Source organism: Lolium perenne, chromosome 5, assembly GCF_019359855.2.
Source record: "Lolium perenne isolate Kyuss_39 chromosome 5, Kyuss_2.0, whole genome shotgun sequence".
Classification (NCBI taxonomy): Eukaryota; Viridiplantae; Streptophyta; class Magnoliopsida; order Poales; family Poaceae; genus Lolium; species Lolium perenne.
In genome coordinates, this window is record NC_067248.2 from 31,462,230 (window position 1) to 31,476,487 (window position 14,258).

General features: G+C 46.3%; 1 protein-coding gene across 1 annotated transcript; it reads left to right on the forward strand.

Moving 5' to 3' along the window:
- Positions 1-8,327: 8,327 nt before the first annotated feature.
- Positions 8,328-12,026, forward strand: LOC127298621 (hydroxyproline O-galactosyltransferase GALT2). The gene is made up of 7 exons (XM_051328462.2): positions 8,328-9,270; positions 9,771-10,003; positions 10,111-10,401; positions 10,562-10,690; positions 10,783-10,956; positions 11,040-11,147; positions 11,246-12,026. The coding sequence occupies exons 1-7, from the start codon at positions 8,442-8,444 to the stop codon at positions 11,459-11,461; spliced, it is 1,980 nt and encodes a 659-aa protein (XP_051184422.1). The 5' UTR covers positions 8,328-8,441; the 3' UTR covers positions 11,462-12,026.
- The last annotated feature ends 2,232 nt before the right edge of the window (positions 12,027-14,258 follow it).

The following is a 14,258-nucleotide window of genomic DNA, read 5'->3' on the forward strand; positions in this document are numbered from 1 at the left end:
GATCGGCAATGCCGGACTCGGAAGCCTCTGAATGGTACTGCATATGGAACTGTTCTTCCAACTGCTTCCAAGTCCGGATGGAGTCTGGTGGCAACGAGGTGTACCACCCGAAAGCCGATCCCGTGAGGGACTGTGAGAAGAGCCTCACGCGTAGCTGATCCGACACTGAGGCCGGTCCTAGTTGTGCCAAATATCGGCCTACGTGCTCGATGGAGCTGGAACCATCTGATCCACTGAATTTGGAGAAATCAGGGAGCCGATATTTAGGTGGTAGCGGGATCATCTCGTAGTCGTCGGGGTACGGCTTGGAATAGCCGATTGCCCTCCTTTTCGGCACTATGCCGAACTGATCTCTCGCATGGTACCGATCTGATCCGCCGTGTCGGCTGCAGGAGTTGAACTCGAAGATTCGCCGGGTGGCGTACTTAGCCAGCCATGTTTGCTTTTCCAGCTCGAGCCAACCGCAGGAGCTGAGCTCGGAGGTTCGTCGGGGTGGCGTACTTAGTAAGCCACGTCGCTTCTCAAGATCTGTTGTCGACGTCCCTCCCGTTTTCCCGTAAGTCCCCGATGTTGTGGCCTGGTTTGTGAGCGCCCGCCACCGCAATCTGGCACATACGTGCACGTGTACCCGTGAGGGATCTCCTTAGGCGCCTCAGGCAAGAACTGGTAGTCACTAGGGTCACCACCGATCTTGTAGACGACGAATGCCGGTGAAGCCGGCACTTCTGGTGCTGCCAACGCAAATGGCAACGGTGGACGGGACTGGAGTGGCAACTCTCCTTGATGCATCCCGAGAGCTGGTCCTGACGGCGAGTACTGGTGCCTCATGATCTCCTGGATCACGCGAAGAGCGACACGCTCCAACGTGTTGACCAGGTTCTCAGAGTGGCGGTGTAGCGAGTGAGCCACCAGGTAGTTGATCTCCTGCCGCAGGACCTGGTGCGTTCTTCCGATGGGGGCGTAGAGGTCTATCCCATCTAGTGCACCATTAGGCGAGAACCCCTTCCACCTGATGCCATGTGAACGGGTTCTGTGGAAAGAGCCGATGAGGTCGGCTTCGAGGATGACTTTGATCTCGTCATACTTCTTCTTGAGCTCGTCGGTCAGATCCTCGTACGTGACTGGCGTGCCGTCCGCCATCTCAGATGTAGATGGCGATGTGGTTGATGTAGAAGCTTGTCCCACCGGGCGTGCCAGAATGTGTTGCTGCCAAAACCCACCGGCGGGCAGCGACGGGCAACACAGTAGAGCCGGGAACAACCTAGGGCTGCGGCTGACCGAGATCCCTCCGAGCGACGGCCCGCAAAGCCTTCTGGTACACACGTCCGATGCTGATGCAAGGGCGTGCCACCTGACCTATACCTGGTCAGGAAGGTGATGGAGATGCCTCGCTTAGTTTCCTGCATGGCATACATGTAAACATTAAATACGAGCCTCGATCGGCTCTCAGGTTATCCTGTGAATCGGCTCAAAGAGCCGATCCACCCATGATTCGTACGAGGTGCACGAATATATGGTGGTCCTGCTTGATCAAGATAAAGCTAATGAGATCTACGACGATTTAGGGTTTTCACCGCATAATCGGATCATCCTACTCAGGATTGGGCCTCGCGGCCACGCACGGTGATCGTAAGCCGATCCTAGACAAGGCCTAAAAACCAACACGAGGTTGATCCCCGGAACATCCTGTCTAGGACTAGCGAACGACACCCTACGTGCCGCTGGATCCTCCAGCCCTTTGTAAGGCCTAACTATTGCAGATATTAAACTAATCCTTGTAGAACAAGGAGCAACCGTAACGGATCAGATCTACTAAATAATGATCAAGCGGGGTGCCGCCCCCACACCTAAGATAGGTGTGAGGGCGGCTAGACATGCAAGGGTTGCACTACGATAGCATGTTACGCGAAGAACAATGCTAACCCTAACACATCTATGATAACTACGTTGCTCGCCATCAAAAAGGCTTCAGTACGAGCAACGCATGAACAACGTGAAGCTTGTGCTGCCTAGATCGCAAGATGCGATCTAGGCAGCATGTTGCTTACCGGTAGAAACCCTCGAGACGAAGGAGTTGGCGATGCGCCGAGATTGATTTGTTGGTTGAACGTTGGTTGTTGTTTATTCCATAAACCCTAGATACATATTTATAGTCCAGGGGACTTTCTAACTTAGACGTGCACCTAACCGTGCACGGGTAAAATTCTAACTAACCGACACGTATCCTAATATATTACAGATACAAAGGCAAACTAGCCCAAACTCAGCATAACAGGCCGATTCACGTAATTCTTCCATGTATATTCTTCAAGTCCATCTTGATCGCGGCCCACCTCTGGCTCGGTCAAATTCTGGTGATAACATAATCTTGCTGATAACTCTACAAAGAGACCTTTGGGGAGAGTTGATAATGTTTGCATTACCGTTAACAATAACCTTGTCCCCGTTGATTTTGTTGTCTTGGATATTGAATGCAATGCATCTTGTCCCATTATATTGGGAAGACCTTTTCTTCGAACTGTTGGTGCTATCATTGATATAAAGGAAGGTAATATTAAATATCAATTTCCTCTCAAGAAAGGTATGGAACACTTCCCTAGAAACAGAATGAAGTTAACTTTTGATTCTATCATTAGAACAAATTATGATGTTGATACTTCGTCTCTTGATAATACTTGATATATACTTTCTGCGCCTAGCTGAAAGACGTTAAAGAAAAGCGCTTATGGGAGACAACCCATGATTTTACTACAGTACCTTTATTTTATATTTGAGTCTTGGAAGTTGTTACTACTGTATTAACCTCTCCTTATCTTAGTTTTGTGCATTGTTGTGCCAAGTAAAGTCGTTGATAGTAAGGTTCATACTAGATTTGGATTACTGCGCAGAAACAGATTTCTTTGCTGTCACAAATCTGGGCCTAATTCTCTGTAGGTAACTCAGAAAATTATGCCAATTTACGTGAGTGATCCTCAGATATGCACGCTACTTTCATTTAATTTGAGCATTTTCATTTGAGCAAGTCTGGTGCCTCAATAAAATTCGTCTTTACGAACTGTTCTGTTTTGACAGATTCTGCCTTTTATTTCGCATTGCCTGTTTCGCTATGCTTGATGGATTTTTCGATTCCATTAATTTCCAGTAGCTTTGTGAAATGTCCAGAAGTGTTAAGAATGATTATGTCACCTCTGAACATGTAATTTTTTTATTGTGCACTAACCCTCTAATGAGTTGTTTTGAGTTTGGTGTGGAGGAAGTTTTCAAGGATCAAGAGAGGAGGATGATACAATATGATCAAGGAGAGTGAAAGCTCTAAGCTTGGGGATGCCCCGGTGGTTCACCCCTGCATATTTCAAGAAGACTCAAGCGTCTAAGCTTGGGGATGCCCAAGGCATCCCCTTCTTCATCGATAACATTATCAGGTTCCTCTAGTGAAACTATTTTTATTCCATCACATCTTATGTATTTTGCTTGGAGCGTTTGTTTGTTTTTGTTTTTTGTTTTGTTTGAATAAAATGGATCCTAGCATTCATTGTGTGGGAGAGAGACACGCTCCGCTGTTGCATATGGACAAATATGTTCTTAGGCTTTACTCATAGTATTCATGGCGAAGGTTGAATCTTCTTCGTTAAATTGTTATATGGTTGGAATCGGGAAATGCTACATGTAGTAACTGGTAGAATGTCTTGAATAATTTGATACTTGGCAATTGTTGTGCTCATGTTTAAGCTCTTGCATCATATACTTTGCACCTATTAATGAAGAAATACATAGAGCTTGCTAAAATTTGGTTTGCATAATTGGTCTCTCTAAGGTCTAGATAATTTCTAGTATCGATTTTCCCAAGCTTTTCTTCAACAGATTTGTTAAAAGCAGTTTGTGTACTAATAAATTCTTTAAACATGGCTTCAAGTCCAGGGGGTGTGTTCCTATTATTGTTGTAAGAATTCTCATAAGAATTACCATAGCCGTTGCCATTATTATAACGATATGGCCTATAGTTTTTACTAGAATTGTTCCGATAATCATTATTGTTGAAATTATTATTCTTAATGAAGTTTACATCAACATGTTCTTCTTGAGCAACCAATGAAGTTAACGGAACATTATTAGCATCAACATTAGTCCTACCATTCACAAGCATAGACATAATAGCATCAATCTTATCACTCAAGGAGGAGGTTTCTTCGACAGAATTTACCTTCTTACCTTGTGGAGCTCTTTCCGTGTGCCACTCAGAGTAATTAATCATCATATTATCAAGAAGCTTTGTTGCGTCGCCTAGAGTGATGGACATAAAGGTACCTCCAGCAGCTGAATCCAATAGGTTCCGCGAAGAAAAATTCAGTCCTGCATAAAAGGTTTGGATGATCATCCAAGTAGTCAGTCCATGGGTTAGGCAGTTTTTAACCAAAGATTTCATTCTTTCCCATGCTTGTGCAACATGCTCATTATCCAATTGTTTAAAATTCATTATGCTACTTCTCAAAGATATAATTTTAGCAGGAGGATAATATCTACCAATAAAAGCATCCTTGCATTTAGTCCATGAATCAATACTATTTTTAGGCAGAGATAGCAACCAATCTTTAGCTCTTCCTCTTAGTGAGAAAGGAAACAATTTTAATTTTATAATGTCACCATCTACATCCTTATACTTTTGCATTTCACATAATTCAACAAAATTATTAAGATGGGCAGCAACATCATCAGAACTAACACCAGAAAATTGCTCTCTCATAACAAGATTCAAGAAAGGTGTTTAATTTCAAAGAATTCTGCTGTAGTAGCAGGTGGAGCAATAGGTGTGCATAAGAAATCATTATTATTTGTGGTTGTGAAGTCACACAACTTAGTATTTTCAGGAGTACCCATTTTAGCAACAGTAAATAAAGCAAACTAGATAAAGTAAATGCAAGTAACTAATTTTTTTCTGTTTTTAATATGGCAAAACAAGATAGCAAATAAAGTAAAACTAGCAACTAATTTTTTTGTATTTTGATTTAATGCAGCAAACAAAGTAGTAAATAAAATAAAGCAAGACAAAAACAAAGTAAAGAGATTGGAAGTGGAGACTCCCCTTGCAGCGTGTCTTGATCTCCCCGGCAACGGCGCCAGAAATTTAGCTTGACACGCGTACAGCACGCGACCGTTGGGAACCCCAAGTGGAAGGTGTGATGCGTACAACAGTAAGTTTCCCTCAGTAAGAAACCAAGGTTTATCGAACCAGTAGGAGTCAAGAAGCACGTTGAAGGTTGATGGCGGCGAAGTGTAGTGCGGCGCAACACCAGGGATTCCGGCGCCAACGTGGAACCTGCACAACACAACCAAATTACTTTGCCCCAACGTGACAGTGAGGTTGTCAATCTCACTGGTCTTGCTGTAACAAAGGATTAGATGTATAGTGTGGATGATGATTGTTTGCAGAAAACAGTAGAACAAGTATTGCAGTAGATTGTATTCGATGTAAAAGAATGGACCGGGGTCCACAGTTCACTAGAGGCGTCTCTCCCATAAGATAAATAGCATGTTGGGTGAAAAAATTACAGTTGGGCAATTGACAAATAAAGAGGGCATGACCATGCACATACGTGATATGATGAGTATAGTGAGATTTAATTGGGCATTACGACAAAGTACATAGACCGCTATCCAGCATGCATCTATGCCTAAAAAGTCCACCTTCAGGTTATCATCCGAACCCCTTCCAGTATTAAGTTGCAAACAATAGACAATTGCATTAAGTATGGTGCGTAATGTAATCAACAACTACATCCTTAGACATAGCATCGATGTTTTATCCCTAGTGCCAACAACACATCCACAACCTTAGAACTTTCTGTCACTGTCCCAGATTTAATGGAGGCATGAACCCACTATCGAGCATAAATACTCCCTCTTGGAGTTACTAGCAAAAACTTGGCCAGAGCCTCTACTAATAACGGAGAGCATGCAAGATCATAAACAACACATAGGTAATAGATTGATAATCAAAATAACATAGTATTCTCTATTCATCGGATCCCAACAAACACAACATGTACCATTACAGACAGATGATCTTGATCATGTTAGGCAGCTCACAAGATCCAACAATGAAGCACAATTAGGAGAAGACGACCATCTAGCTACTGCTATGGACCCATAGTCCAGGGGTGAACTACTCACTCATCACTCCGGAGGCGACCATGGCGGTGAAGAGTCCTCCGGGAGATGATTCCCCTCTCCGGCAGGGTGCCGGAGGCGATCTCCTGAATCCCCCGAGATGGGATTGGCGGCGGCGGCGTCTCTGGAAGGTTTTCCGTATCGTGGCTCTCGATACTGGAACTATTATCGATGAAGGCTTCTTATAGTCGGAGAGGTAGGTTTAGGGGCGACGCGAGGGGCCCACACAGCAGAGCCGCGCGGCCAGGGGGTGGGCCGCGCCGCCCTGGCGTGTCGCCGCCTCGTCGCCGCACTTCGTTTCCTCCCCGGTGTTCTGGAAGCTTCGTGGAAAAATAAGATCCTGGGCATTGATTTCGTCCAATTCCGAGAATATTTCCTTACTAGGATTTCTGAAACCAAAAACAGCAGAAAACAGCAACTGGCTCTTCGGCATCTCGTTAATAGGTTAGTGCCGGAAAATGCATAAATATGACATAAAGTATGCATAAAACATGTAGGTATCATCAATAAAGTGGCATGGAACATAAGAAATTATCGATACATTGGAGACGTATCAGAGGTCACCCTCCACGAGTAACAAGCTCACGGTCTCTACTCGAAAAAAATCGTAATGGAGAGCTCAACATTGCGCAAGGATGCAAAGTAAAAACACCAAAGGTGTTTAATTCTTCACACTCAAATCCCACCAAACTAACTCCAAGATGTAGATCTAATGGGTTTGCCTCACTTAGAGGATAGATTGATTGGTGGAGATTGTAGATCTAGATCTCCTCTTCTAATACCCTCAAAGAGATGCAAAAATCATTAGAGGGAAGGAAGAGGGGGCAAGTTTTTCAAGGTTCAACATTGAAGTATGAGAGAGAGAGAGTAATGGTTGACATTTCCTCAATGAGGAATTCTTCAAGCATATGATCTTAAGGATGTGCTTCATTAAGGAACATCTTTAAAACTCCATTATCACCAAATGGACGACAAGCTTCAAGCATATAATCTTTTAGAGATGCTCATCTTGAACTTGTCTTCTCAACCTTGATATGATCACCACTTGATGTCATCATCTCATGGGCTACATGAGATCTTACTTTAGATGCATGCCCATGGCAAGAAAAGTAACCCACATAAGCAGTACAAAGACACACATATAATGGGCTAGTTCACAAAGCATAATTGAAAAACTTACCGTACCACAAGATCACATGATCTCATGTAGTACAATCTTTATGCTTCATGTGTTAACCAACTTAAATCAATCTCCAGTGTTGGTAAATGTTCTATGTCCTCATCATCTATCGTAATAGTTTGAGGTACATAAAGAACTCTTCATTTGATTGCATGCTCTAAACCTTGGTCAACCATAATTCAACTCGTAATACTGTCATGCCTGCCAAGGGCCATATCTTGAATTCTTATCTTGAAATTAAAATTTCAAGAGCTTGATCATATCATATTCTTCTCTTCAAATTGATGATCTTGAGGACAATATTCAAGGTATATCTTTATCTTCATGACATCCATAATTGATTCCAACATATGGCCTTCAAGTAATCCCTATGAAATAAAAACATTACTTTATATAGATTATCATAAATTATCAAATTCAAACATAGGGACAATGTAAGTACAAATTATACTAGATGTCCCGATTCTACATCTACCTAGTTTGCATTACTTGGACTCCATTCCGCCGCGCTAACGGCGGTACTTGCAGGCCTAACAATATCCCAATGTACTACTACTACATGCAGAGAATTTCAACTCAATATTGCGTTATGTACCTAACATTCACAATGGTCTTGACAATTTGTATTGTTTTCTTTGTTTTCGTGAACATTAACGTGATTTATTCCACCCACAGTATATGCCAAACATTGCAAGTTGGTCGTTTGGTGTGATATGTGAGTTCTCTAATTGACAACGTTCTAAACTACTAGTATGTCATAGTACTCCCAACTATCACACTAAAGTTTCTGTGATAAGAGTAGCAGTAAGTCGTAACCACCCAATACACTAAATGTTTTGCAATAAGAGTTAACACCCATAATAAATCGATGTTAGTAGTAGTACTAACTTAAGAATGAAGCTAGCATCCGAATTAACTCCAAGTAAAAACATACTCTTAACTAAAACCACACAAGTAACCTCACTATCTCGCAAGTAATCCCTCCAGCTCAGCACCAACAACCACCATCACTTTCCCTTCAGTTCCCCGGCTCGCTCCTCCCGGGTACCAGACCCGGCAACCCGCTCCCCTCGCCGGCGCGTCCGCCGCCGCCGCCATGAAGCGCGCGCGAAGCTCTGAGGCCTTCCTTGGTGGCAGAGTGCGCGCGCGCCGCCGCCTGGCGCCCCTCCTCGCCTTGGCGGCCTTCGCATACCTCCTCTTCGTGTCCGTCAAGCTCGCCGGCCTCGGCGGCTGGGACGACGTCAGCCCCCCGGACGCCACTTCCACCGCAAGCCGCGATTCTCTGCTGCATCGCGGGCCCCTCGAACCGGCGCCCCGCGGCAGGCGAGCTGCTGCTGCGGCCACCGTGGCGGCAGGGTACGGCCGCATCACCGGGGAGATCCTCCGGCGCCACGAGGCTCTCGGCGGCTCGAGGAGGCGGTGGGGCCTGCGGGGCAACTTCTCCGAGCTCGAGCGCATGGCTGCGGAGGCGTGGGCGCGCGGGGCCGAGGCGTGGGAGGAGGCCGCCGCGTTCTCGGGCGACGTGGACTCCATCCTCTCGGGCGACGGCGGGTCGGGCGACTGCCCCGGCTCGCTCGCGCTTGGCGGCGGCAAGCGCGAGACGGCCGCGCTCCTGCCGTGCGGGCTGGCGGTGGGGTCGGCGGTGACGCTGGTGGGGACGGCGCGCGCGGCGCGGGCGGAGTACGTGGAGGCGCTGGAGCGGAGCGGGAATGGGAACGGGACGGTCATGGTGGCACAGTTCGCGGTGGAGCTGCGCGGCCTGCGCGCCTCCGGCGGCGAGGACCCGCCCAGGATCCTCCACCTCAACCCGCGGCTGCAAGGCGACTGGAGCCGCCGCCCCGTGCTGGAGATGAACACCTGCTTCCGGATGCAGTGGGGCAAGGCGCAGCGATGCGACGGCACCCCCTCCAAGGACGACGACCGTGGTGCGTGCACTCCACCCATTCTATTGCTTCCCATTTAGTGTATGTACTCGAGCAGTCGAGCTTGCCTACATTCTGCTCTGGACACCAGGACAACGCAGCATTGCTGGTTCGGTAACTACAAGTAGTCCGTATGGATCATTGATAGGCATCCGAATTTGTGTTCATGTCAATCGCGTACTAGTTATTTTGACTGTCTGTAGATTGCAATAATAATCTTTGCTCGTTTACAATTGGACCAGCTGATACTAGATGAGAGAAAAGGGGATTTTGTTTGTAACTGCAGCATTGTTATTATATCCATAATTTTTCACATCTTCCACATACTATTGTAATGTACTGCCTGGGTCATGTTCTACCAGTCTATCTCCCAGAATGTTTTATGTTATTGCATTTTTGCTATACTAAGCTTCTGTGTTTTCCTTTTTGAAATGGTGTAAACACAGGCTCAGCATCAGTTGACATAGTCTATATGTTTGCTGACAGTTCTGTTAACTTTGCAGTGGATGGGTTCCCAAAATGCGAGAAATGGGAGCGGAGAGGCACGGTTGATTCAAAAGAAATGAAGTCAGCCTCATGGTTCAACAGGTTCATCGGCCGAGCAAAGAAACCAGAAATGAGCTGGCCGTACCCATTTTTAGAGGGGAAGATGTTTGTTCTCACCATCCAAGCTGGCGTTGAAGGATACCATATCAACGTGGGAGGTCGTCATGTTGCCTCATTTCCTCATAGGATGGTAAGATATTCCGTTCATATTACAAGTATTTTATTCTGTCATATAGGAATACATATATTGTACAGTTCTGCTGTACTGACTACTGTTTCTTTATCAATCGTTATCAGGGATTCACTCTCGAAGATGCAACTGGTTTAGCTGTAACAGGTGGCGTAGATGTTCACTCGGTCTATGCGACCTCTCTTCCGAAGGCCCATCCCAGTTTTTCTCTCCAAAATGTCTTGGAAATGTCCGATAAGTGGAAGGCTCGCCCTGTGCCAGAGGAACCAATTCAACTTTTTATCGGCATTCTCTCTGCTACAAACCATTTCGCTGAGCGGATGGCTATAAGGAAAACCTGGATGCAGTTTCCTGCCATTCAATTGGGAAATGTGATTGCTCGATTCTTTGTTGCGCTGGTACGATAAGTTCATATGTTTTTTAAAACCACCGAGCCCCTTTCGTCGATGCATGATAAGCTACAGTTTGGTCCTCATATACATTTTATTGTAGTTCTAGCTTGTTCAAATAATTCTGAAATAACGGTAACACCACTATGGGACCTCTTTGCTTCTGTAGAGCCATAGAAAAGAGATAAATGCAGCACTGAAGAAGGAAGCAGAATATTTTGGAGACATTGTCATACTGCCATTTATCGATCGGTATGAATTGGTGGTTCTCAAAACGGTCGCGATATGTCAGTACGGGGTAAGCCATGCTACGGTTATTCACATGTTACTTAGCTCTGGGCAATGTTCCATTCTCGTATGTTTTATTCACCGTACGGTTTTTGTATGCAGGTACAAAATGTTACTGCAGAGTATATCATGAAGTGCGACGACGACACCTTCGTGAGGCTGGATACAGTGCTGCAGCAGATCTCTACCTTCAACAGAACCCTGCCTCTTTATCTCGGGAACCTGAATCTCTTACACAGGCCTCTCAGATACGGTAAATGGGCCGTGACATTCGAGGTACGGTGGACTTCATACAATGCGAGTTCATAGATCCCAACATGCCCTTGTCAATTCCTCACAACACAGGGCATCTCCTGCAGGAATGGCCAGAACTTGTGTATCCCCCGTATGCCAACGGACCTGGTTATGTGATTTCTGCCAACATTGCCAGAGACATTGCGTCCCGCCACGCGAACCAGTCCCTAAGGGTAAGATCTATCTTTGCTCTTACCGAACCGCGGCATCCCTTACCCTACCATACATATCATCATCGTCCCTAACGGCCATGATCTGCTGCTGCTGGCAGCTGTTCAAGATGGAGGATGTGAGCATGGGCATGTGGGTCGAGGACTACAACACCACCACCACATCAGCTCCTGTGCAGTACGTTCACAGCTGGAGGTTCTGCCAGTACGGCTGCGTGGACAACTACTTCACGGCACACTACCAGTCCCCAAGGCAGATGCTGTGCCTCTGGGAGAAATTGTCGTTAGGCCACCCACAGTGTTGCAACTACAGATGACACGGCGTTGTTCATCATCAAGGCTTATTCACCGGGACAACTGACTGTCGATCTTATTAAGCTAGGCGACATCCATCAATCCCACTGCCGCAGTGTTGTTATACAAGAACACTGGGCCAACAGGACGCTGATCAGGCCAGGTCTCCCATCACCCTTAACATGAGTTCCTTACAGCTGCTCTATTGACTGACGGCGGAAGAGACCACTGAGCTAACAATTATATCGGTGCACAAACAAGATACACAATCAGCTTGATTCAGCTGCTTTGATCACCTCCTGGAGCTCATACATTGGATGCATGAATGAATCTAGTCTAGTGATAGTATCGTAATACTAGTATACATGTGTTAGTCACTGAAGATGAATGCAAACATTAGGGGCCAAAATTAGCTGCTTGTAATGTACATGGCCGACTCGTTTTGTAAGTCTGTTGTGTCTTGTAGAGGGAGCTGATATCACATTGATATTGCTGTCCTGTGTCGGACTGGCAAATCTAGTACAAAACCTCATTTAAAAAGGTCAATGCAGATTGCAACGGACGCAGTAGCACATGCGTGCCCGAGAACCCAGATCTTGATTGATGGCCAGTCAAAGGATTGTTTGATCAAACTTCAGCCTCGGGTTTGAGGTTTTAATGCCGTGTGTGTGACTGTGACTGTGTCTTTCTCTGGCTGAGACGGCATATTGTTTCAATATCAGAACGTGCGTGTTGATATAGAGATGCCTGAGGTGGCTTCATACCATATACTACCTCTGGTCGCTAAAAATTGACGCGCCTACTCGAGTACATGCCTAGGCCTCCATTTGTTAAATCCAACCGGAGGGAGTATATCTTTGAATTTCACAAAGCTTCCCCCGCCCAAAAAAAAGCCTTCACAACACCCGCAGCGACGCCCGGACCTGGCTGACCATGGAACCCTATGCCAGGGACCACGCCTGTAACACATGGCTATTGCATGGCTTTGTCTAGCGGCAGAGACCAACGGAAAAAACACGTGTGTTGCCCATTGTCAAGTGCTAGATCAGTTATATGGATAACTGACAATGGAGGCGCGGAAACTGAAGATGGTGCGGTTAAGAGTTGACTCAAAGGAGCGGTAAAATAATTTGCAGTTTTGCCTAAATTGCGGATCTGCTTGGGTCATATTTTTTGCCAAAACCTCATAGTAGTTGTTATTTTGTGGTTTTCACTGGGATAAACTACATGCCTATAGTTAGCATTAAATGTGCGACAACATACACATTCAACAAGGTTGACTCCCACCAAGATTATTAACTTGATTTTGTGGACCCTAAATGTGGATTTAGTCTCTCTCTAATCTCTTCACCTGTCCTCCATATCATCATTGTCATATGCGACACTATAGGTATGATGCTAGTGAGTATTTTTACGATTTATTTGACGGAAATACATTTGTACACCCAAGCATGGGTGTGGGTGTTACCGGAGCCGTTGGATGCTTCGAGATTCGGACAAAGATGCTAGGTGTGAGAAGTTATTTTGCTCTTTTTCCCTCTTTTCTGTAAAAACGATGGGTCCTTAAACAGTAGCAGAAAGCCACCAGACACGGATTTGACTCCACCATCCCGCTGTTGTGTCTCCCCTCTCACCCGACACAGGCCGGCAGCAGCCGCTCCTCCCGATTCCATTCTCGTCCACCATCATCTCTCAACCGGAGCAGCACCATGTCGCGGTCTACCCTGCGCAGCAGCATCAGCGGCGCCGGATTCGGGGACAGCGGCGGAAGCGCCGGAGCTGTAGGATGCGGCGGCAGGTGCGGCTCCGCCGCAGGATGGGGCAGCGGGGGCGGATGCAGCGGCTGGTGCGGCTCCACCGGAGGATGCGGTGGCGGGTGCGGCTCCGCTGGAGGATGCGGCGGCTGGTGCAGCTCCACCGGAGGATGCGGCGACAGGTGCGGCTCCGCCGGAGGATGCGGCGGTGGAGGACGCTACAGCGTCGACGGTTGCGGCCATCGATGCAGCACCGGAGGTGGTTGCGGCAGCGACAGCTGCTGCGGCGACGCATCGACCCATTGATGCACAGGTGGTGGTTGCAGCGGAGGATGCACGAAGAAGAGGATTCAGAGCATATTCAGAGTAAAAAATGCACAGGTGGTGGTCGCATATTTGTTCTCAGATCGGTCTTGGGGATTCATGTTACGAAGCAGACGAAGAATACAACCACACCCATGCTTGGGTGTACAAAATCCACACTCTTTATTTGATATAAATTAATTGCATATAAAATCCAACGTTATTTTCTAGTCATTTGCATAGGCCATAACAACTTCACTTCCCCTGGGAGACAGATCTTTAGTTTCGTGTGCCTTGAACTCATAATTCAGTGAAGTTTTCTTGTTTATCATTCTTGTGATAAAAGTAGTTCACCCTATAGAAATAACATTTAATTCAGCGCTGGTTCCTTAAAGAAGCTAGTAAAGCCTTGAGCTGCGGTACGTTCCATGCCTGAGTGAGCATAGACTGCATTTACCACGGTCCTTTATCCTCTCGTTTTATGGTGTCTCTTACGCAATAACCGAGTGAATGGATGGCCGATGACACGATGACACCTGTAGTGATGCACTGACTGATGACCCACAAGTATAGGGGGTGTATCGTAGTATCTTCGATAAGTAAGAATGTCGATCCCAACGAGGAGCAAAAGGTGTTGACAAGCAGTTTCGATGAAGGATTCACTGTAAATGCTCACAGACAAGTATTCAGGGGGTTTTGATGTAACAGATGAATAAAGTACGAGTAAGTAAAGTGCGAGAGTAACAATTGCAGCGAGTGGCCC